This window comes from Ascaphus truei, chromosome 9 (assembly GCF_040206685.1).
Source record: "Ascaphus truei isolate aAscTru1 chromosome 9, aAscTru1.hap1, whole genome shotgun sequence".
Classification (NCBI taxonomy): domain Eukaryota; kingdom Metazoa; phylum Chordata; class Amphibia; order Anura; family Ascaphidae; genus Ascaphus; species Ascaphus truei.
Window position 1 is genome coordinate 37,799,098 of NC_134491.1, and position 23,885 is coordinate 37,822,982.

General features: G+C 46.6%; 1 protein-coding gene across 3 annotated transcripts in view; it reads right to left on the reverse strand.

The window, feature by feature from the left end:
* Positions 1–1,714: 1,714 nt before the first annotated feature.
* The window catches only part of HHIPL1 (HHIP like 1), a 116,403-nt gene continuing 94,232 nt past the window's right edge, over positions 1,715–23,885 (reverse strand). For 2 of the 3 annotated variants that reach the window (XM_075614391.1, XM_075614390.1), the window contains 2 exons: positions 15,656–15,738; positions 1,715–6,293 (listed from right to left, as the gene is read on the reverse strand). In XM_075614391.1, coding sequence (XP_075470506.1) covers positions 5,635–6,293; positions 15,656–15,738 — 742 coding nt within the window. In that variant the 3' untranslated portion in view covers positions 1,715–5,634. The remainder of the gene's footprint in view (positions 6,294–15,655; positions 15,739–23,885) is intronic. The other variant, XM_075614392.1, reaches the window with a different exon arrangement.

Here is a 23,885-nt window from a genome sequence, read left to right on the forward strand (position 1 = left end):
AACCTGCTTTTGACGTGTCAAGCGGAGAATTCCCTGAAATGATCCAAAAGCAGGTTCTACAAGAAGTTGAATAAATCTGGAACAATGCTGGCAGCAAAACTGAGGAAAAAACAGGCGAGCAAATCTATCCAAGTTATTAGACAAAAATCTGGCCTTCTCACATCTAGTCCCTCACTAATAAGTAAATAATTTAGGTCATACTACTCCTCCCTGTACGACGAGAACAAAACGCTTCACAATGCAAAAACCTAAAAAAAAAAATATAGAGAACTTCCTCAAGGAAGCTGATCTCCCCACCATCTCCAGTATAGACATCAAACTAGGCCAAAAAATAGATATGGAAGAATTACTATGGGTAATTAAGAACCTGAAGCCCTCGAAAGCCCCAGGCCCAGACGGCTTTTCTAACACCTATTATAAAAAATCTGCCCATATGCTTGCATTTTTTAATTCAATATTCACTGAGTCTCAGTTCCCCACCAATATGCTGCAGGCGTCCATCACTCTAAGTCCGCGCGTATAGTGCCGGCGACGGCGCCCAAAAACAAATGCGTTGCCGCCGCCGCTGCGTGCGCATATAGTAAGCGCGACGGTGACAATGCGACGGAGCAACGTCGCGGCGCGAATTTTGGTAGCTGCCAATATTTGATTTTTCAAGGGCTGTCACCTCATGTAGAAATAACTAATAGTATACCGCTCACCAGATAGCAGATAGTATAGCCGGTGCAAAGGGATGGTACTGGCATAGCAAGTAAAAAGGAAGACAACAGAGAGATCTCCCACATATACCTTTTACCACTGCACAGACAGGCTAATAAAGTAGGTAACAGGGATGTAGTGCTTCTTGATATGAACAGGAGTGAACTGTAGGGGAGACCCTGGTAATCGCACCCTGTACTAGGAGTGATCAATTACCTAAAACCGCCTTATAGGCAAAACAATAAACTTTTATTAAACATATATATACACATAATGACGACGCAAAAATCAGTGGGTTATAAAAACAACTGAAACACAGGTGCGGGTATATACAGGAGGTAAATAATAGATTAATATCTATAATTCTTATTCATAAATGGAACCCTCCTGATAGGTAGCTCCGATAGGGGAGGTATGCGGTGGGGATAATAATGCCTGGTAATATACGTGTAGCAGATAATGCTAGCAAATGCAATTGCAAAATCCACCACCTAAATCAAGGAGAGGGTGGTTGACGTCGGAGGTCACGGGTGAGATCGCTCCGTTACTGGGGAGGGAGGTGTGCAAGTTTGTGTACCGGAGGTTGGGCTATTTTCAGCGATTTAGCCTCAACTGTGTATTACACAGGCCATAGCCGTTAGCTGTGGGCTCAAGAGTGTGGCCTGCACATAATATATATGGTGGCGGTGTAATTACCTGAACACTACCACATGCAGTCACACTGACCATGGCACTTCATACACTACCATTGATTGACACAGACTGAGGCACCTATCTTTGGTATTGCTATATCAGTGGCAGTATACACACAATTACTCCACCCTCTCCTTGATTTAGGTGGTGGATTTTGCCATTGCATTTGCTAGCATTATCTGCTACACGTATATTACCAGGCATTATTATCCCCACCGCATACCTCCCCTATCGGAGCTACCTATCAGGAGGGTTCCATTTATGAATAAGAATTATAGATATTAATCTATTATTTACCTCCTGTATATACCCGCACCTGTGTTTTAGTTGTTTTTATAACCCACTGATTTTTGCGTCGTCATTATGTGTATATATATGTTTAATAAAAGCTTGTCACCTCATGTGACAGCCCCTGAACCAATCAAATGCCAGTACGCACGCGCCGCCGCAGCAAAGCGGAATATAACTTTCGCTGACGGCGACGGGTGACGTCGCCCGTCACGGGCTCTATACGCGCGGCCTAATACATAAAGAAGGAAAGGACCCGACCAACTGTGCAAGTTACAGACCCATTTCCCTAATTAACACTGACCTTAAAATTTATTCCAAGATTCTTGCACACAGACTAAACAAATGACTACCTTTCCTGGTCCATCCTGACCAAGTGGGCTTTATACCAGGAAGGCAGGCCTCGGACAACACGAGGAGAATTATAGATTTGATAGCCTTTGCCTCCAAAAACAAAATCCCCTCCATGGTTCTGAGTCTAGACACAGAAAAAGCATTCGACCGCATAGACTGGGTATATCTGGAGAAGACTTTGCATGCCTTTGGATTTAATGGCCCTTTCCTCCAAGCAGTCAAGGTGCTGTACATGGGGCCAACAGCGAGGGCGATTTGCCAGGGATTCCCTTCGGAACTCTTTCCTATAAAGAATGGTACAAGGCAAGGTTGCCCTTGCTGCTTGCCTTGTGTATGGAACCACTTGCAGCATGTAAATCGAAAAAATCCAAACATATCGGGGATTCAGGTGAAAGACCAATCCTACAAGATAACAGTATTCGCGGATGATATCTTCCTCACAATCTCTAGCCCTCTGACCTCTCTTCCCAATCTATTCTCTACTATGGAAATGTTCAACTCAATCTCAGGGTTCAAAATAAATAGTAAGTCCGAGGCCCTCAATATCAATATCCTGCACAGCTCTGTCAAACTACTGGAACTAAATTTTGATTTTAAGTGGCAATCTTCATCCATAAAATATCTGGGCATGCACATTACAATTACTATACTCTATACAGGGAAAATTACCCCAGACTACTGAAAGGGACGACTTAGGGGAATGGTCCCACTACAATGTGTCTTGGATAGGGCAAATCCAATGCGTAAAGATGAATCTTCATTTGGGGGGGGAAAAAGGCCCAGAATCAGGAGACAGATACTTACAATACCCAATAAGGCAGGGGGCCTGGCTGTGCCATGCCTTATCTCATATTATAGGGCCACCCAGCTGAGCCAGTTGACCTTCTGGCACTCTGACCACCTCTCTAGGAGATGGACAAAGCTAGAGAGCTCTCTATTCCACCCCTATACTCTCCAAAACCTAATATGGATTCCAATATCCCAAAAGTACAGAGTCAGACTAGTTTTGCCAACAATGACACACTCCCTCAGACTATGGGAATCAGTGAAACATAAACACCACCGGACACACACCAAATCCCTGATGACTCCTATATTCGGGAACCCACTCTTTAGCCCGGGACAGCCGGAGAGGAGTTTTCAATTGTGGAGGGAGGCTTAGATTAAGTAACCAGGGCCCCGACCACAAAATCAAACCGTTTGCAGACATACAAAAGGAAAAAAACATCCCGAATAAAGAAATATTTAGGTACCTGCAACTTAAAGCCTTCAAAGTCTGGGCCCTACAGACCCCCTGGCAAAATATGAAACCCAATGTCTAAGGGATGAGGAATCAGCACGGCTTATCTCCTGTATCTACGGAACGATAGTTGGGTCCCCCATCCATGCCCACAATAAATTAAAATATATGACCCATTGGGAGAATGATCTGGTAGAGGAAATCGACAAGGACTCCTGGGACGATATTCTCGTAGCAGTAGCCAAGTGCTCGATCTCCATAGTAATCCGGAAAAATGTGTACAAAGTACTGATGAGGTGGTACCTAATGCCCCAGATGCTTTCCAGGTTTATCCCAGGCTACCCCTCAGACTGTCTAAAGGGTGTGGAGGTCAGGCCTCTTACATCCACATGTGGTGGGCCTGCCCCAGGGTATCAGCGCTAAGGCAAAAGGTGAGAATGTGGATCCAGGGAATCCTGCAAGTAGACTTGGAATTGGATCCCTGACTCTTCCTACTGAACAGACTATTTGACGCCCTATCTAGACAGGAGAACAGGCTGGTCTCCCATATCTCCACGGCAATCAGATGTGAATTGGCTGCAATATGGAAGCAGTAGGGAATCCCTACCTTATCTAAAATAAAAAACAGACTGGGCTCTATCTGTCAAATGGAGAAGCTTCTGAGTCTGACAACCTACTCCTGCAGTGAATTCCTTACAGTCTGGGAGCCCTGGATCCACTCAGCGGGTATACAGGGCATAGACACTACATCAATCCTCCTATAGTTATCCTAGAAGGTGGGTCACATAGAGCCCTTGAGGTACAGAAAGGTGCCCCTACTACAACCTACAAGCACTCATCCCAGGAGGAAGAGTTAAATCTAGGAGGTCCCATGCCACTGAGTGACTAGACCACTATAAGCTACCACAATACACAATGCCAAGAGACAAACCCGTCCCGTTGTGAGAGCCTTAAACTCTGAGCGCCCCAGGGAAAAGGTCAGATATGAGAGGCCCTCCGCCGCCTTAAACTCAACATGGCTAAAACAGAGCTCCTCATACTTCCTCCCAAACCTGGCCCTACTACCTCTTTCCACATTACTGTTGGAACTACGATCATTCACCCATTAGCCCAAGCACGCTGCCTAGGGGTCACACTCGACTCCCGTCTCACATATGCCCCTCACATTCAAAACATTTCTAAAACTTGTCGCTTTTTCCTCCGAAATATAACAAAGATACGCCCTTTCCTCTGTTGCTCGACTGCTAAAACTCTGACTCAGGCCCTCATTCTCTCCCGTCTTGATTACTGTAACCTCCTGCTGTCCGGCCTTCCTGCCTCTCACCTGTCTCCCCTACAATCTATCCTAAATGCTGCTGCCAGAATCACTCTACTCTTGCCTAGATCTGTCTCATCATCTCCCCTGCTGAAATCCCTCTCCTGGCTTCTTATCAAATCCTGCATCTCACACTCCATTCTTCTCCTCACTTTTAAAGCTCTACACTCTTCTGCCCCTCCTTACATCTCAGCCCTAATTTCTTGCTATGCACCATCCCGACTCTTGCGTTCTGCTCAAGGATGTCTTCTTTCTACCCCCTTTGTATCTTAAGCCCTCTCCCGCCTTAAATCTTTCTCACTGACTGCCCCACACCTCTGGAATGCCCTTCCCCTCAGTACCCAACTAGCACCCTCTCTATCCACCTTTAAGACCCAACTTAAGACACACTTGCTTAAAGAAGCATATGAATAGCACTGTGGATATTCTGAACACATGACACATAAAGCCTGGCCCCCTGCAGACGCACTTACCAGAACTCCCTCCTACTGTCTCTGTACAGTCTCCCCACCTAACAATATGACTGTAAGCTCCTCGGGGCAGGGACTCCTCTTCCTTAATGTTACTTTTATGTCTGAAGCACTTATTTCCATGATCTGTTATTTATATTATGTTATTTATTTGATTACCACATGTATTACTACTGTGAAGCGCTATGTACATTAATGGCGCTATATAAATAAAGACATACAATATAATACCAGATATGTAACATATGTAATCCATGGCTTGTGATGTATGCAATATAAATGGACCCTTCAACTGCCCTTATGATTTTGCTTTCCCCCCTCCCATTCCTTATTCTTTTCTGTGCTCCCCACCCCCCCTGAATAACCTCAATAAAAATTTAAGTTACAAAAAAAAAGGGGTGTTCAAAATCTCAGGGAACATCTTGTACATTAACTTTCGGGTCCATGAGAGATTCAGCTAACATAGAGCTTGTTAAATTTGTTAACAAGCTAGGTACAACCGGTTTAATTGCATGTTTAATTAAATGAGATGGCACTGCCCAACTTAAAGCCTCAATATCCATTGTTCCAATGCGCTAGTGTTCCATTCCAGCATTTTCTTTACGGCTGCATATAACTCCAGCATCTTCTTGGTGAGTGCAATTGTGTTTCCCAATATCTGTGTGTTTACATTCCAGCAGGCTTTTCTCATTCCCAGTGCAATTAACATCATCAAGGAGAATCCGTAGGGTACGTCCTTCTCCAAATTCAGCTTGTTTGCTGGCTTTTATAACGTGAGGAAATCCCAACTGGCGACACACCACAGTCGCAGCCTTGGTGTTCCATAAATCATCACACACTGTACCCCATTCTCCATTGATAAAGATCTCTACTCTTCCACGGTCAGACCTGCTTTGGCTGTTGATTAAACGAACTGCTCCATTCTGGATTTCAGAGGAGCTTTCCCTTGTATCTAAAACACCGGTTAATTTGCTTTTGTTTTTTCGCCCTCTCCTCTCACCACTTTTCCCGCCTTTCTTTGGCTTTGGAGGTTTTGTTGTGGTTGGCTGAGTGGTTGTGGGGCTTTTTAGTGTTCTAGAGTTCTCTCCTGAACTTTGCAATAGTTTTAAGAGTTCCTCAACCCAATCAGGTGTAGGCCTGTGAGGTGGCTGAGTTGTGCTTCTGCCTCTACTTGAAGCTCTAGCAGTGGGCTTTACTTTAGGACGTTTGGTGGGCGCAGATTTTACTATTAACTCTGTAAAACAAGAGGACAGAAACAACATGTTTAATATCAGTGGCATCATTAACAATGTGTATATTATTTCAAACAACAGTAGTGAGAGGGTTATTTTGATTACAAGCAACTTCCTAAACTGAAAGAATCAGGCCCCTCTAAAAAGAATGTAAAAATTAGGGGGGGGGGGTGAGGGAGTTTGGGGGAGGGGGGTGGATATGCAAATGCTGAATTCTCAATGGTCTTAGCCTCTTATATAAATAGCACTAGTTCCATATGTCACGGTAGCTAGTGACAGGGTATAATATACACCAAAATCTCTGCGTTTAATTGAACACGACTTAGATATAATAAATATAGTTTATTCCTTAAAGAAGGTGAACACACAAGATATACGAATAACAGATAAGAAATAGCGCTTACTTAGGGATTGGGAGGATGAAGTAATCAGGAAACAGGATTAGCAATTCATACAGCAATCAGGCATCAAGTAGTTGGTAAAATTGAAGACATCACGAAAAGACACAAAGACACTGGGCATAGGGCTTACACTCGTTTATATGGAGTTTCACTCCTATACCCTGGCATTGAGTGCAAGTCATTGGAGAACAGTTGTCTGCACCCAATCCCTCCTTGCCACCTCACTTGAGGGGCTACTTAATACCTGCCCACTGGGCAGATATTATTCTAATCATGGGTTTATTTCCTTAGCCCCCCTCCCACAAGACTGGCATCTGAGTGTCTGCTTTGGCCAGGAAACCCTTTGTCTCGAGGTGTGAAACACGACACTTATCCTAAAGTACCCACGTCCTGTTTCTTTTGTGATAGCATACACAAGCAGGGTGGGGGAGCCTTTGATCAGGAGTTTATTGTAGACCACTTGTCTCCCCCCTGAGCATTAACATACCATATGGGCTCTGAGTTTTTATACCAGACCCAAAATGCAATTCATTCTTTAATATATACACATATTAAAATAATCTGTTCTGTGGGTCTGAGTGGGCTGAAATTTGCCAGGTCCACATGCCGGAAGACCTTTGCCAAAGTGGCCAAGTTTCAGCCTTCCACGACCCCCAGAACCGGAGATACAAAAACAAGTTAAAACCCCCTATTAACTTTAATGCAGGATTTTCCGCTATAGCTAAAATAAATCTCTGCTTTTCACTTTCCCATTGAAATCAACGAGCTCCGCAGCTATAGGCTTTCAATGGAGCAACTCCGCCGTTGAAGTCAATGGGCTCTGCCGCTATAGGCTTTCAATGGAGCAGCTCCGCCATTGAAGTCAATGGTAACATTACAATTTACACATTTGCCCATACTCCGTCTGGTTGATCGGAGAGGGCTGGAAATGGCCATGCAGTCATGCCAGAACAGTGACCACATGCGACCAAAATTCCAGCCCTCTGGTCCTCACAGAACCGGAGATATGGGCTTACACATTTTACCCTTTCGGCTTAGCCGTTTTAAAGCCACGTGGTTTTCCCCCATTGGAATCAATGGCCGGCGCCGCCATAGGAACTGCATGGGCCTGGCGCCGCCATTAGATTCAATGGGACCTCCGCTCCGCCATTAGAGTCAATGGTGCGACCCTTTACGGGGGTCCTTCATTCCTGGACCCGGTGGTGGTCGAGTGTGGGGGTTCCTAGGGTCTAGGGGCAAAAAGAATTTTATATCTGGGTGCCCTAGAACCTAAGTTTCCCACGCCAATTGTGTTTGAACTTGAACTCAGTGTGATCAAAGCTCTCTTTCAGATAATGTTTCCGCTCTTGCGGTCTGCGGTTTGGATGGCTGCCAACCCGTTCCTGGATGTTGGCGTAGAGGAATCCCCATTGAAATGAATGGCTCCATTGACTTACAATGGGGAACCACCGCTCCTCCTCTCGGGCGCTACCTGCAGGTCTTCTACCGAAACGGGCCCAAATCGCCAGAATCTCCATAAGGTTGCATTGGGCTGCAATGTCGACCTATGGAGCGCTGCAAAATGGAGCCCGAAAAGGCGGGAAAATGGAACAAAGGGCTATAAACACTGACTTAACATTAACCCTTTCCCTCCCGCATCAATCCCAGTGTATGGGTTGGTGCAAACCCTGGAATGGGAACAATACACATTTACAGGGGAATATACATTTGGTTGCTGAAGCAGGGTAAAAACACATTACTGGACCGCAGTCCAGTTAACCCCTTGCTTCCCAAGTGAGAGCAGGGGGTGGCCAAATGGGGTTTAACCCCTTTAATACCAGGCCAACCCCCTCTCCCATGATACCATACAAACTAATCAAGTTGCTTTGGCCAGCCAGGTGACTTTTGAAAAGTATATAAGCAGACACACAGCAGCCATGCTTGAAGTATACATGCTTAAAGTACTGTAGAATGTTAGATGAAGTTTAAAAAGGAAGTTCAAAAAGAAGTGGAAAAGTGGACACCACCTACTGGTTCTGATTCCTACAATTGATCTACGCTAGAAAGGAGGATATCATCCCTGACTGCACATCTCAACACTTAACTATTGCTGCGATGCCACCTCTACTTTTTATATTTGCAGTAACCTCACTTCTTCTCAAATTATACACTTCCTTCTACCAGACTCATTATGTCTCTAAGTCTATTCATATATCTCCATCTCTCCTTTACTCACCATGTCTGAGTTCACATGAACTTCTTTATTACTGCTGCGGCCAAGTTTATTCGAGCATTTGCCCGTTCTTGGCCGCAGCAGTAGCCTGGCGCGCGCCGGAGGGTGACGGGCGCGCGCCGAAGCAGCGGAAGAGCGCCCTCCGATCGGGGCGCTCTCCCTACCGCTGCCGGGTCCGCCGGGTCCCCCGGAACCCCCTGCCGCCGTCCCCCACATCGTGGGACACCAGGGCTCCCTCGGGGAGCCCTGGACGCGCGTGCAGGGGGCGCAGGCAGGGGGCACGCGTGACCGCGCGGGCACGCCGAGGGGCGGCCACTAGCAAGCCGGGAAATCTCCCGGCTTGCGGATCTGGCCGCACTGCGATTAAGTGTGTCGCCAGTGTACCTGTGCCCTCTGACACCACACAGCTATACACCCTGCACTAAAACACACCCCTACAAATCCTCCTCACACGTTTTCTTTCTTTCCATGCTTCTCCTCCTTGCTTCTGGGGATATCTCTCCCAATCCTGGTCCCTGCCTTATTTCTACATGCTCTCGTCCTCGCCTCCCACATGCAACTTCTACTCCTTCTGGTGTCAACCCCTCCAAACCTCACACCCATCCCCTGCCACCCTCTGTCCTCTCTCCCATTCTCCTGTGCCCCTTGGAATGCTCGCTCCCACTCTAACAAGTTCTTCTCCGTGCATGACTTCTTTCTCTCTCACTCCCTGCTTCTCTTTGCTATACTGAGACCTGGCTCACTCAGTCTGACTCTGCTCTGGAAGCTGCCCTCTCCTACGGTGGCCTTTCCTTCTCCCACACTCCACGCCCTGATGGCAGGGGTGGAGGTGTGGGGCTACTGCTCTCCTATCTCTGCCGTTACCGAACCCTTCCTATTCCCCCTTCTCTTGCTTTTCCCTCCTTTGAGGTTCACACAGTCAAGATCTTCTCGTCTCTCCCTGTCCACGTGGCGGTCATCTATCGCCCACCTACCTCTACTCATCCCCCCCTCTGCCTTTCTCTCTCACTTTGAATCCTGGCTCTCTTTCTTTCTCTCCTCAGACTCCCCTGTTCTTCAACTGCCACATTGATGACCCTTCTCTTCTTTGGGCCTCCCGCTTTCTCTCTCTAACCTCTTCTTTTGGCCTTCAACAGTGGACTGCAGCCAGCACCCACAAAGATGACCACTACCTAGACCTGGTTTTCACTAAAAACTTTTCACTCACCGATTTCTCCATTTATTCTTTTCCTCTCTCTGACCATCACCTCATCTCATTTTCTCTCTCTCGCTTCTCCCCCTCTCCATCTCCATCTAGCCCTCGTTTTTGCAGAAACCTGCCCTCTATTAACCTACCAGCTTTTGATTCCACTTTATGCTCCTTTCTCTCCTCTCTCAGTTCTGCTTCAGACCCAGACAACCTGGTCAGGAACTACAACTCTGCCTTATCTTACTCTCTTGATCTACATGCCCCGCTTTCTGTCTGCCGTCCTCGCCCTTCTAACCCCAGACCCTGGCTAAATTCCCACAAACGCATGCTGCGTTCCTCCAATCGCTCCTCTGAACGCCTCTGGAGGAAATCTCATACGCTCGCAGACTTCCTTCACTACAAATGTATGCTGTCCTGTTTCTACTCTGCCATCTCTCAGGCTAAACAAACCTACTTTTCATCACTAATCAACACACACAAGTCTAACCCACGCCGACTCTTTTCTGTCTTTGACTCTCTACTCAGACCACCCTCGGCTGCCTCCTCATCTTCCTCCATCTCACCACTGGACTTTGCTGACTTTTTTAAGGAAAAGGTGGAATCCATACGTCAGAACATCCCATCTGTTGCCTCCTCCCATCCCACAGCGCTTCCTAACTCTCCTCCTGCCTTTCTTGACTCTTTTTCTGCTATCTCGGAGGATGTGTCACTGCTGATCTCCTCTTCTCCCTCTACCACCTGCCCTCTTGATCCCATTCCTTCCCATTTCCTAAAACCTCTTGCTCATTCTATAATCCCTATGCCCACACAGATTTTTAACTCTTCCCTCTACTCTGGTACCTTTCCATCCTCCTTCAAGCATGCAACCGTTATACCATTAATCAAAAACAGCAATCTTGGGGGCGTGGCTTGCAGCCTAATAACAAAGGCTGCGTTTGTTTGGAGCGCCTCCAGGCAAAGCTTTAATCAAGTAAAAAAATGAACTATAATTTGGCCAAAATACCTCAACCTGAGTACCCCTGGAGAAAGTAGGTGACGGGGGAGATTGGGAGACAAAAAACAAAGAAATTGGACAATATTTCGACCCTAAAAGCGAAGCATAAAAAAAAGCAAGCAAAGAAGAGAGCTGGCAAGGCGAGCGGCATGGCGGCCATCTCGTTTTGGCGGGCAGCCAGACTGCGGGCAGATCCTGCGTGCTCCGAAGGTCGGGCGACCGTGGTTGGGGCTGGGGAGGTAAGCGGAGACCCTGTCTGCCTGTCAAGTGATCGACAGTGGCGAGGCCCGGCCCGGGAACCAGCGCTGCCCCACAGGGAAATAAAAATAAATTAAGCACATGGACAGCTTCTAAAATGGTTGCCATTGCCCTGTGACAGGGAAGAGAGGAGGGAGAACTGTACACCGGGGCTTAACTTGATCCCTGCTGCGGGTCCGGTCGGGCGCGCTCCCCCCCTGCCCTCCTGCACCCCCGCTTTGCCCTCCTGCACCCCCGTTGTGGAGGGGGAACAAGACAGGGCTGCCGCCTGCATCAGAGCTGCTTTGCTCTGTGCGTTCCAGCCGGATCCAAAATGGCCGCCGCCGGCCAGAATTAAAGGTACAGTGTCCCCAGAATAGAAAATAAGCAAAAAACACACACAAAAAACAGCTGGACCCTAATCAAGGTGCTACTGAAGCATTACAGTATAATAAGTAACATCTAAAAGCACTCATAAATATTTAAAAACAGCTATTCAGGTGCACGCGCAGCGGCTAAGCGCATGCAAGTGTGAGTGCTGCACTTTGTACACGGCCGGCAATAAATGAATAAAAATAAGTACTACAGGAGACTTCCGGTGACGCTATACTGGATGGCAGATTAGAGGGTTAGCTCCTGAGCCTCGCTGTGAATGCAGCAGTAAAACAAGCTACTTACCATGCAGAAAGAGAACTAAGTACTACAGGAGGCACATGCGCGACGGGTACGGCGATGGAGGTTTAATTTAAAAGCTCTGCTACCCGCCGGCACTCAAAGCTAATAAAGGGCAATTTAAACGAAACTCAGCAATTTTATTCGTACAGTACTAAGCCTACGAAACTCTACGGATTACAAACATACCACATAACGGAAGATGGCGACGACACGGCAAAAGAATAAGCGAAAAACTGATGTGCGCTCCTATTTTACGTGATCGGGAAAGGCCCGGGCTGAGGAGAACTCGGCGGTTTCGGACTCCGATTCTGCTCCGGAGATGGAGGGGACCTCGGCGGAGCACACAGATTATAAAAAAGGAGATAGCCCAGCTCTTAACGGACCTCAAAACTTTCTTTAGGGGAGAAGTGGAGGGCCTCCAGAAAGATATCCTTCAGATTGGCACACGCACAAATGAGCTAGAGGAATGAATGGAGGAAAGCTCGAGGTGCCACCAGGAGACAAATAAGAATCCAGAGTGGCAGAATTGGAGGATCGGCAGGAGCACAGCGAAAACAGGGACCGGCGCAACAATCTGTGCATAAGGGGGATCCCTGAAGAGATCCTGGACCCTGAAGACCTGATAAGCCGGTGGATGAACCGGGCATGCCGGGCAAATCAGGGGCTGAATTGTTAATGGACCGCTGCCATCGGGCCCTGAGGTCACGTCCGCTACTCCTCCCCTGTCTGGGGATCAGCCATACAAGCCCCATCCACAGTTTAAGTAGCTCTGCAGGGATGGAGAACTAACGGAAAGGTTACACAGACAAGGCCAGCATTACAGTAGCAGACACTTAGTAAAAGGGATTCAAACAGATGAAGAAGAAAAGGGGGGCCTGGTCCACCAGGTGAGTGTTACCACAGCGAGAAGATGCACCACTTAAGGAAATATATAAATAACCATTGCAATCTGTATGGATGAAAACCTGTGCAACCTGTGCAACCATGTAAATCTGTGAATGCTGTGACTGCAGTGTTTCCCAGCAAGGGGACACAAATAAAGATTTAATGTTTGTCATGGGAGAGGGGTTTTGGCCCGGTATTAAAGGGGTTACACCCCATTTGGCCACCCTCTGCTCTCACCTGGGAGGCGAGGGGTTAACTGGAATGATGTCCAGTACTGTAGTTATGCCCCTGCTTCAGCACCAACTGTGTATCCCCCTGTGAATATGTATTGTTCCCATTCCAGTGTCTGCACCAACACATACACTGGGATCTATGCGGGAGGGAAAGGGTTAATGTTAATTCTGTGTTTATGGCCCTTTGTCCCTTTTCCCGCCTTTGCAGGCTCCATTTTGCAGTTTCTCCATAGGTCGCCATTGGGGCTCAATAGAATCCTATGGAGATTCCGGCGATTTGGGCCCGTTTCCGTAGAAGACCTGCAGGTGGCGCTCGAGAAGAGGAGCGGCGGTTTCCCATTGAAAGTGAATGGAGTAATGCATTTCAATGGGGATTCCTGGAAGCCGACCTCCGGAGACGAGCTGGCAGCCTGCCAGACCGCAAAGAGCGGCAACATTGTCAAAAAAGAGCTTTGATCGCGCCAATGGCGGGGGAACTAGGGCCTCGGTCAAGTTCACGGCCAATTGGCATGGGAACTTCTGTTCTAGGGCACCCAGAAATAAAATTATTTTTGCCCCTAGATCCTAGGAACCCCCACACTCGACCACCACCGGGTCTGAGAATTAAGGACCCCCGTAAAGGGTCGCGCTCGCCACGAGGGTCGCGCCATTGACTCTAATGGTAGCAGAGGTCCCATTGAATCCTATGGCGGGGCCGGCCCATGCATTTCCTATGGAGGCGCCGGCCATGTTGATTCTAATGGAGGAAAGCCGCGTCGCTTTGAAACGGTTAAGTCCGAAAGTGTATAAAGTGTAAACCTATATCTCCGGTTCTGTGAGTACCAGAACACTTGGATTTGGTCGCATGTAGTCACTGCATGGCCATTTCCTGCATGACTGCATGGCCTTTTCCAGCCCTCTCCGATCAACCAGACAGAGTATGGGCAAATGTGAAAATTGTGGTTTTCCCATTTACTTCAATGGCGGAGTTGCTCTATTGAAAGCCTATAGCGGCGGAGCCCATTGATTTCAATGGGAGAGTGAAACGCAGAGATTTCTTTGAGCTTATAGCGGAGAATCCTGCATTAAAGTTAATAGGGGATTTTAACTTGGTTTTTGTATCTCCGGTTCTGAGGGTTGTGGAAGGCTGATATTTGGCCACTATGGCAAGGGTCCTCCGGCATGAGGACCTGGCAAATGTCAGCCCGCTCAGACCCACAGAACGGATTATTTTAATATGGGTAGATATTAAAGAATGTATTGTATTTTGGGTCCAGGGTAAAAGCCCGGGAAGGCTAGAGCCCATATGGTATGTTAATGCTCAGGGGGAAGACAAGTGGTCTACAATAAACCCCCTGATCAAAGGCTCCCCCACCCTGCTCGTGTATGCTAGCACAAAAGAAAGCAGGACGTGGGTACTTGTGATAAGTGTTGTGTTTCACACCTTGGGACAAAAGTTTTCCTGTCCCAAGCAGAAAGTTTAGTGATAAATGCACTCCAGCGCTGAATCGTTTAATTCATATAGAATAACAACATGGAGTATGGCTAGGGAGATAAATGTTGTCTCTGCGGGGCCAAATGATCCCTGAAGATGGGGTTAGAAGTAGAGCCACTATATAATCCTCAATGGGATGGTCCCCCTCTAGACAGAATAAATAAGTTACTCACATGTAGCCCGTTCCGATGTCCTTGTAGGATGTGCAGCCAAGTGAATTGCTAGCAAATTGTAGAACGAGGAACTGGCACACAATCCAATAAAGTGGGTCCCAGGATAGAAGAATTCTTTATTTCTTAATTATCCATATAACAAACGGAGGTTAGCACCCTCCTACGCATTTCATGCACACCCGTACACTTTATCAAGGATCCTTGGGACAAAAGTTTTCCGGTCCCAAGCAGACTGGGCGACGCCAGTCTTGTGGGAGGGGGCTAGGGAAATGAGCCCCTGATTAGAATAATGCACACCCAGTGGGCAGGTATTACTTTGCACCTCCAGTGAGGTGGCAAGGAGGGATTGGGTGCAGATAATTGTCATCCAATGTCTTGCACCTCCTGTTAGGGAATGGGGCTTAAACTCCATATAAACGAGTGTAAGCTCTATGCCCAGTGTCTTTTTGTGATGTCTTCATTTGAACCTGTATTGCCGAATGAATTGCCAATCCTGTACCTGATTGCTTCATTGTCCAACCCTTAAGTAAGTGCTATTTCTTGTCTGTTATTTGTATCATCTTGTGTGTTCACCTTCTTTAAGGAATAAACTATATTTATTATATCTAAGTCGTGTTCAATTCAACCCAGATATTTGGTGTATATTATATCCTATCACAAGTTACCGTGACAATGTTGCACTAGAAAAACTCCTGGTGCCCATCTTTTACACCGCCCAGCAGACCACTGCCAGTCCCTGAGACAAGGTAAATGAATATGGATGCCTGTTGTACCTCTGCACTGCGGGGCAAGGAGGGTTATAGGAGTATAACATTAGGTCCTAACAGAAGAGGGATAACACTTTAATTTCCTCATTTCCTTTGCTAAAAATAAGCGCGTAGCAAAACTTACTTTCTTTTGGTACAAAGTCTATGATCTCACTTTTCACTTTAACTGTAACAGGATGCAAACGACATCTGCCAGGTGGAGCTCTCCTGTGGAGATAGAGAAGACTTTTCTGTGATCTGTATGGTAGATGTGTGCTATAAAAGATGCTTTGGACAAATTCCCAGTAATTTGTGGAAATCTGCGCTTTTGAAAACTACTAAACTCTAATACATTATTCACTAGGGAAAATATACGTTATTTTCATCTATGCAAAAGGTGAGCATTAACTTCCCACCAATACTGGAAGGTATGGGATTCTGGAGATGCTAATAAAACGAAATCACTGAACACAAGAAATAGCACAAATGTTGTAGTTGACGTCTGGGGCTCCTATTCATCTGGTTAAGTTAATAAGGACTTAAGGTTTACATGGATTATGTGAATGTACAATCTTTTTGTCCCATTTTGATTCGCTTAATCCTAAAAAAAATCACTGGGTGGGAGGAGTCCATTGCAGAATAAATTACCAGCACATCCCTTTCAGTTCAGTTCCTAAGTTACCATCTATTTCATTTTTAACAACGTTTATATACATTTTCTACAGATATATATACATACACACAAAGAAGGTGAGTGCGGGCTCCAGAGCATGATTCCGCAATGCCGCTATGGAATGTCCAAACAAAATGTCCAATGTGTTTGGACATTCCATAGAGTCATTGTTCTACTGATACTGGGGGAACCAGGGAGCTTAGGAACCTTGAGCCATGCACTCAGTTCCGGTGGAAGAACTTTGAGTGTCCACCATGTGATCGCAATCGTGACCGGAAGTGGATATGCATCATCAGCCCAGCTAGGAAGCGGTGTTTCTGATATTGGCCTCACCTGATACCCGAGGAATGATCCATTTCTGTTCTATTCTTATGTACCAGCTACACTTGTGAGTAGTTGGATTACTTTGGTGCAAAAACATAGTTTTTACCCTACAGAATAACGCTATGGAGCCTGTTCTCTCCATCTTTGTTTTATAGATTGCGTGGTGGATTTGGTGTGATCCTGTTGAGAGTTGAGTTGGTGTTTCTAGCTTTTAATTTTTTTACTTTGATTCCATTATTTTATTTTGACTTTTTTGGCCCTGTGATGGCGAGGGGTACCCAGGCCAATAATAAAGTTATTATGCCCGGTTGGGTGCCCCTGAGCCATATTGGGGAATTGTGGAATGTTAGCTCTGCAACCCAGGTATGGCAGAAACACTGTAAATGTGATGAAAATGTATGTACTGCTGCGGCCAAGTTTATTCGAGCATTTGCCCGTTCTTGGCCGCAGCAGTAGCCTGGCGCGCGCCCGAGAGTGACGGGCGCGCGCCGAAGCAGCGGAAGAGCGCCCTCCGATCGGGGCGCTCTCCCTACCGCTGCCGGGTCCGCCGGGTCCCCCAGAACCCCCTGCCGCTGTCCCGCGATCGCGGGACACCAGGGCTCCCTCGGGGAGCCCCTGGACGCGCGTGCAGGGGGCGCACGCTCCCAAAGACGCGTGACCGCGCGTCAGGGGCGGCCACTAGCAAGCCGGGAAATCTCCCGGCTTGCGGTACCGGCCACACTCTAATAAAGTGTGTCGGTAGTGTATGTGTGTCTTACTATTCCAGGAGTGTCCAGCAACGGAGAGTTCCCTGCTCCAGCACAGACCAGAATAGTAAGACCGGGCAGGGGAAGGTATCACATTTAAGGGTCCCCGGTATATGCCCAAGATTCAGTGTATCTCCCACCAGGTATAAGGTGGCCAAAGCAGTGTTTTTTCTAAGTTTAAAGTGTATAAGCTTAGCAGTGTTTCCAAGTGAAAAGAAAAAATGGTTTTAAAGTCCAGGGCCTGGCAGCATTGAAAGCGCCTTTCTGCTAACTTCGGCTTGGAAGCTCCTAGAGCACTGAGATTTGCTGTGAGCGCCATTCAGGTAAAACCAGGAAAAGTTATATAGCGCAATTTTTATACATTACTATAAACATTGATGAATGAAAGTGCCCCTATTTTAATTGTTCCAACATATTAGGCACATAGGGATTTTCATTTAAAACGTCGGAGACAGAGGAAACACTTAATTTGTAATCACTGTGTTTAGAAATGCATGGCAGGAAATCCCTGCAAATGAACGGAGTATATCCAGCCCCGGATGTAGAGGGAGGGGGATTGGCCCGGTATTAAAGGGGTTGCACCCCATATGGCCACCCCTGACCTCACTTGGGAGGCAAGGGGTTAACTGGACTGCGATCCAGTAATGTGTTTTTACCCTGCTTCAGCACCCAAATGTGTATTCCTCTGTAACAATGTACTTCCCCCCCATTCCAGTGTCTGCACCAACACTCACACTGGGATCCGTTCGGGAGGAGAAGGGATAATAGTTAGGAAGTGATTATAGCCCTTTGTTCCATTTTCCCGCCTTTGCAGGCTCCATTTTGCAGCTCTGCATAGGTCGCCATTGCAGCTCCATACAATCCTATGGCGAATCTGGCGATTTGGGCCTGTTTCAGTAGAAGACCTGCAGGTGGCGCCCGAGAGGAGGAGCGGCGGTTCCCCATTGTAAGTCAATGGAGCCATTCATTTCAATGGGGATTCTTCGACGCCGACCTCCAGGAACGGGTTGGCAGCCATCCAAACCGCAGACCGCAGAAGCGGATACAATATCTAAAAAAGAGCTTTGATCACACTAGGTCAAGTTCACGTACAATTGGCGTGGGAAACTTAGGTTCTAGGGCACCCCGGAATAAAATTCTTTTTGCCCCTAGACCCTCCCACACTCGACCACCACCGGGTCCGAGAATTAAGGACTCCCGTAAAGGGTCGTGCTCACCACGAGGGTTGCGCCATTGACTCTAATGGTGGAGGAAAGAGCCGCGAGTAAAAACGGCTAAATCAGAATGAGCAGAAACCCAGAACCCATAATTCCGGTTCTGTTCAACCTAGAAGGCCGAGATCGGTCACCATGTAGTCCTAGTTCCGGCAGGATTGCATGGCAAATACCGACCCTCTCGGGCCAGCAGAACGGAGTCGGGGTAATTGCAAAGTTTGGGTTTCTGCCATTGACTTGCATGGCGGAAAAAAGCTTTGTGTTCCAAAAGGGTTTTTAAACTGTAATTTTGTATCTCCGGTCCGGTGGGTCGCAGCGAGCTGAAAATGTACTGTGTTTCAAAGCGGGGATAAAAGCCCGCGAAAGTTACTGGCTCTGTTTAATGTAAATGCTCAGGGGGGCGACCCATTGTCTACAACAGACCCCCTTGATCAAAGGCTCAGCCACTCTGGCTGTATACATTAGGGCGGAGAAACGCAGGGCTGAGTGTTCTGTAAGTGCTGTAATTCACACTTACAGACAAAGGATTTCCTGACCAAATTCAGGTCTGGTAGACATGTAGGCGCCCTGACTTTTGACACACTAATACAGAAGGAAGCATTAAGGATCAGACACCTGGATACCATGGCCCCCAGAGGCATGAACAAAGAGCTGGATCTCAGCTGTTACTTTTAATCTACCGTAATGTGTCTTTTACAAGATACTAATGTGACTTGATCTTGTAGAATGCTCCAGGTTGATTACTGCTGAGTTCCTCTGTGCAATGCCCTATGTACCTGTTTTTCTGACACATAGGTTGCCCCGAACTCTGAACTGTGTGGCGGATGTTGCGCTGGTCACTAGTAGCAGTCTTCCTGCAGTGATCCTTCCTTCAGTCGGAGTCGTCTCTACCCACCTCTATTCCATTACTAGTTATATCCCTTTATGTTTGACAGTTTCTTTTATGCTTACTTACTACTGATTAAAACACAGACTCACTTGTGCATGTTAGTGGGATACTTTAATGAGCTATTGGACCCTGGATCACATTATGTATTACATTTTATAGGTTCTAACATTGTATGTGTCCAGTTTAATATATTATTCATTTGTATATATTTTGTCTTTTTTATCCATGTCCTGTGGAGACACACTCTGTCAATCACAACACGAGTAAGCCCGAGTTCAACATTGTGCCGATGAGAGGGTTAATCAGGCTAAAATAAAGGTATTATACCCAGCTGATTAACTCCAACTCGCATTGGGAATGAAGGGGTTAAAAGTATTTGTACTGCACTGCTGTATTTGCCCTGTCCCAGCCTTCTTAACCCCAGTTTGTAGGCTATTCCCTGCCTGCTGTAATAGGAATAAATGCAAAGTGTGCTCTAATCTTTTGAGGCACAAGATGGCGTGGTGAGCGCCTAAGACAGCGATGTGTATGGGAGGTCTGCTGTATACTGTAGTATGGGAATCCATTTCAAGCTCTTGACTCCGTAACCACAAGTCAGTTGAATAAGTGGCTTGCGGTTAGACTTGAAGTGCTTTTACCGATACAATGTATTCGTACCTTGTTAGCCTGCAGAACTTGAAAGGCAGTAAGTCAATGGCCGTGAGAAGTAGGTCAATTGATGTGGGAACTGGGTGAACTTGAGTCCCACAAGAAAGCCGGTTCAATGAAGCAGACTAACTCACGAACGGAGGCACCCAGCACCTTGATTTTTGGTGTGCAAGTGTAAATAAATAAATAAAACATGCACATACATATAAAAATTACAGTTATGGTACACCCAGACGACGTGGTGATCAAAGGGAAGCGCAAACATGTGGAAATATAAAAAATAAAACTGATGGTGCAGTATTGTGACAAATAAGTAGGTATTCTTCTTTAAGTCTGCTGTTTTTTATACTCACAAGTGTGAGGATGATACTGTGTATGTAAAGGTATCTTTGGGTGTATCTCTGCAGTGATGATAAGCTGGCTGGAACCTCGGTGTGGGAATGTATTCCTTAAATGGTTAAACACAGAAAAGCCAACATAGCGCGATCTGTTTAAAAACTGTATTCAAGTGGTTAAAAATATAACAATACACTCACATGATGTACTGTATGCTATTTAAAAGCATTTAGATACGCAATGGATCTCGCCTCCGGTGTCTTGGTGCAGTTTTTCCTTCCCTCTTCTCGGCGTGCGTCTCACTCCTGCGTTCCAGCAGGGCGGATGTAACGTCAGTGAGACTTCGAGGGTTCCGGTTTGGCGGGCTGGCTGTGAATCACCTTCACTCTACGCGTTTCTTCCCTTAGAATTTCTTCAGGAGTGTTGGTGATGATACTGTGGCTAGATTATATACCCTAACATGTGTGCTGATAGGATCAACACTTAGTGTCTTAAAGGGATATTCATTTATTTATGGCTAAAGTGCAAATGTGCTATTAAAAGTCTCAAGTATCGGATAATTCTAATTAGTACTTGATTTAGATGTTATGCAAATTATTATGAATAGATGTGTATATATTGTTACAACATATTTCAGGATTACATGTACATTAATGTAATCTCCATATTACAACATATATGGAGTCCAAAACAGAATAATATATAAACTACAATTTATTTAAAACTTATTTAAAAGGCGGGGGCATGCGCGAGGACCGTGATGTCGGGCGCAGGCGCAGTCACATTTCCAAACCACAGCAGCTGTGCTCCATGAGACTGTTTACCATGCATCAGTGGTAACAGGTTATCCTGACTGATTTGCCCCACGCTCTCGAATGACGTCACTACCCTCGTGCCTTTATCTAACCAGGGACTCATGGATTCATTCAGCAGCCCCATTCAACAGGAGTGAGAGAGAGGATTCATTATTGCTGAAAACCTGACGGTTTGATTCTTTACCTAAACTGTGTTTATACTCTTGCTGATTCTGGACTTTAGCTAATGAGCTTGTACTCTGTTTTGATTACGCATGTAACTTTATTATTGGGTGTTGCTCTGGTGGTTGGGGAGACATGGTGAAAGGAAGTACCTTGTGGTCCGCATGGACCTAAGGGAACGGGCCTGAAGGGGTTTTCTCCCCGAAACGTTGCCCCCCTGATTATCCTCCCCCCCATCATATTTATACCCCCCCCCCCACCTTGTTTATTGTCTTCCCCACTCCCTTTGTTCTTTTTCCCTCACCACCTTTATTTAGGGTCCATTATTATTTTTTACCCGCTTGTGCGACATCACTCCAAGTTGAGTTGTACTATCTTGTGCTTGCATTAAATTATTAACTTTTTGGCATACACCCTGTTTTGATAATTTTTCCCTTAGTCAGTGAGTGCTATAACTAGTTGGTATTTGGATATTGGTCTGGGGGGAATTTCGGTCCCCCCCTGTTCCTTGTGCACCCTGCTCATAGTCATTGTACTAATTTATTGAGTGCTGTCTCCATTTTTGTTTTGTCAGGCATTTATTTTATGATTTGTTTTGACTTAAAGGAACGTTTTGATCATGTTTCCCTAAGGCCGCATCCATACTCCTGCCTCTCATGCTGAGGCGCGCTCACGCTGTGCCTGGCCGGTGAGGTAGTGAGCCCGCTTGCGAGGTGGGTGGGAGGCGGGGCACGGGAGGCGGTACTTGGGACACTTCCCCCCAAAGCCCCCCGAGCATAAACTCACTCACCCACCCCACTGGCAGGCAGTCTCTCCCCCATCCCCTTGGGACACTTCTTCTCCCCCCCCATGCAACAACTCACCCCGCTCCCGTCCACATCTCCCCCCTGCTCCACTCACCTCTCCTCATTGGTTGCTTTAGAGGTCACGTGAGCGGACTCAGTGCTAAATCTAAAATGTCACTGTTGGGTGAACGTCAGCACGCTTTCGCACGCCTGCGGAAGCGTGCGAGAGCCCCTGCTAAAGCCGCTCTCATTGCGGCTGCAGGGGCTCACTGTCGAGCGTCAGCGCGGGTTAGCGCTGACCATGCCCGTGGCCTTAGTCAGTGAGTGCTGTAACTCTAGTTGGTATTTGGATAAAATAAATTCCTACTCCTCTTAGGAGACTAACTATACATGCAGCTTCAGCCCTTACTAACTGGATGGACAACTAAGCTGGTTACCACCCCAAAACAGGTACTATTAAAGTTAAACATATTCAGTCTCTGTACAGTCTCTGTACACAGCAATATAGTGTTTTTATGTTTCTGTTGGGGCTCCAGGTAGTTCCCTCCTGACCCTGTGAGAGGTCAGAGAATACCTCCTCTGTAATTCAAAGGTTCTCGCATCCTTTATTCTTAGGTGAGCTCTGCCCCACGAGAGCTCAGAGAATCTCTCCTCTAAGTTCAATGTTAAGGACAGGACACAGAACTTATCAACACAAAATCACTGGGAACTGATTGGAGCAAGACAACAATAAAATAAACCTGTATGTTTATTTCTTTTCATAATAACACACACAGTAAAACAAATGACATGGGATTAAAACACTTACAAGATGGTATAGGGCAAAATATCCTGATGCAGGGGTAGCAATTCACCTTTGAATTCAGGACATCATGAACAGCACAGGGATGATGCTGCAGGCACCTTTTAAAGCTAAGGGACCTGGTTTTTAACATGAGCCTAATCAGAATGGCAAATAATTATCTTCCTCCTATCAGATCCTGCCAGGTAACGTGGGAAATGGTCATAAGGCCAGCCCAGGTAACTCCGAGCATGCTCAGTATGTAGCTTGGTAGCACTGCTTAGCAAAAAGGACCCAGAATATCTGGAGACAGTTAGTCTGGCTGAAGTGTCAGTGGACTGTCAAAGCTTTGTCTCAGGGTGTCACCTTTGACAAGCGAAATGGTTATCACCTAGTTGTGAGACCCGGTCTGCATATTCAATGGGGTGAGTCATAGCCCCTTTGATCAGCATATTGTCTCACCTCTGGTGTTACTTATCCATAGGGGTCGGGAAATGTAGGACATCACAAAAGGACTTTAAGTGTTCTTCCCTTTCATACACTTAACCCATCAAAGCTCCATTTGGTGCGTTTTGGCCCTGCATTATAACTTATAGCAAAAACATTGACAAGTTCTAAAATACATTTTCCAGTGAAGGAATTGCATTTTAGGGCAGGGAACACAGATACACACAATACAGTTAACCCTTTCCCTCCCAAGATGATTTAGGGGACACACCGTTTAAAACGCATTGCAGCTGGGAAATTCAGCTGCAATCTGGGACCAATACAGATGGTGAAGGGGAATGCAAGTTATTACACACAGTTTACACATTAACCCCTTCAGTCCCAACACTATTTAGGGGCTCGATTGTCACAAGCTCAGCCCCACGAGAGCTCAGAGAATCTCTCCTCTTAGTTCAATGTTAAGGACAGGACATCCCTGCTTCAGCACGGTCTCGTGTCCTTCCTTCCTCTTCCTGGGATTAAGACCCAGGCAGTCCCAGCAGACACCGCGATCAT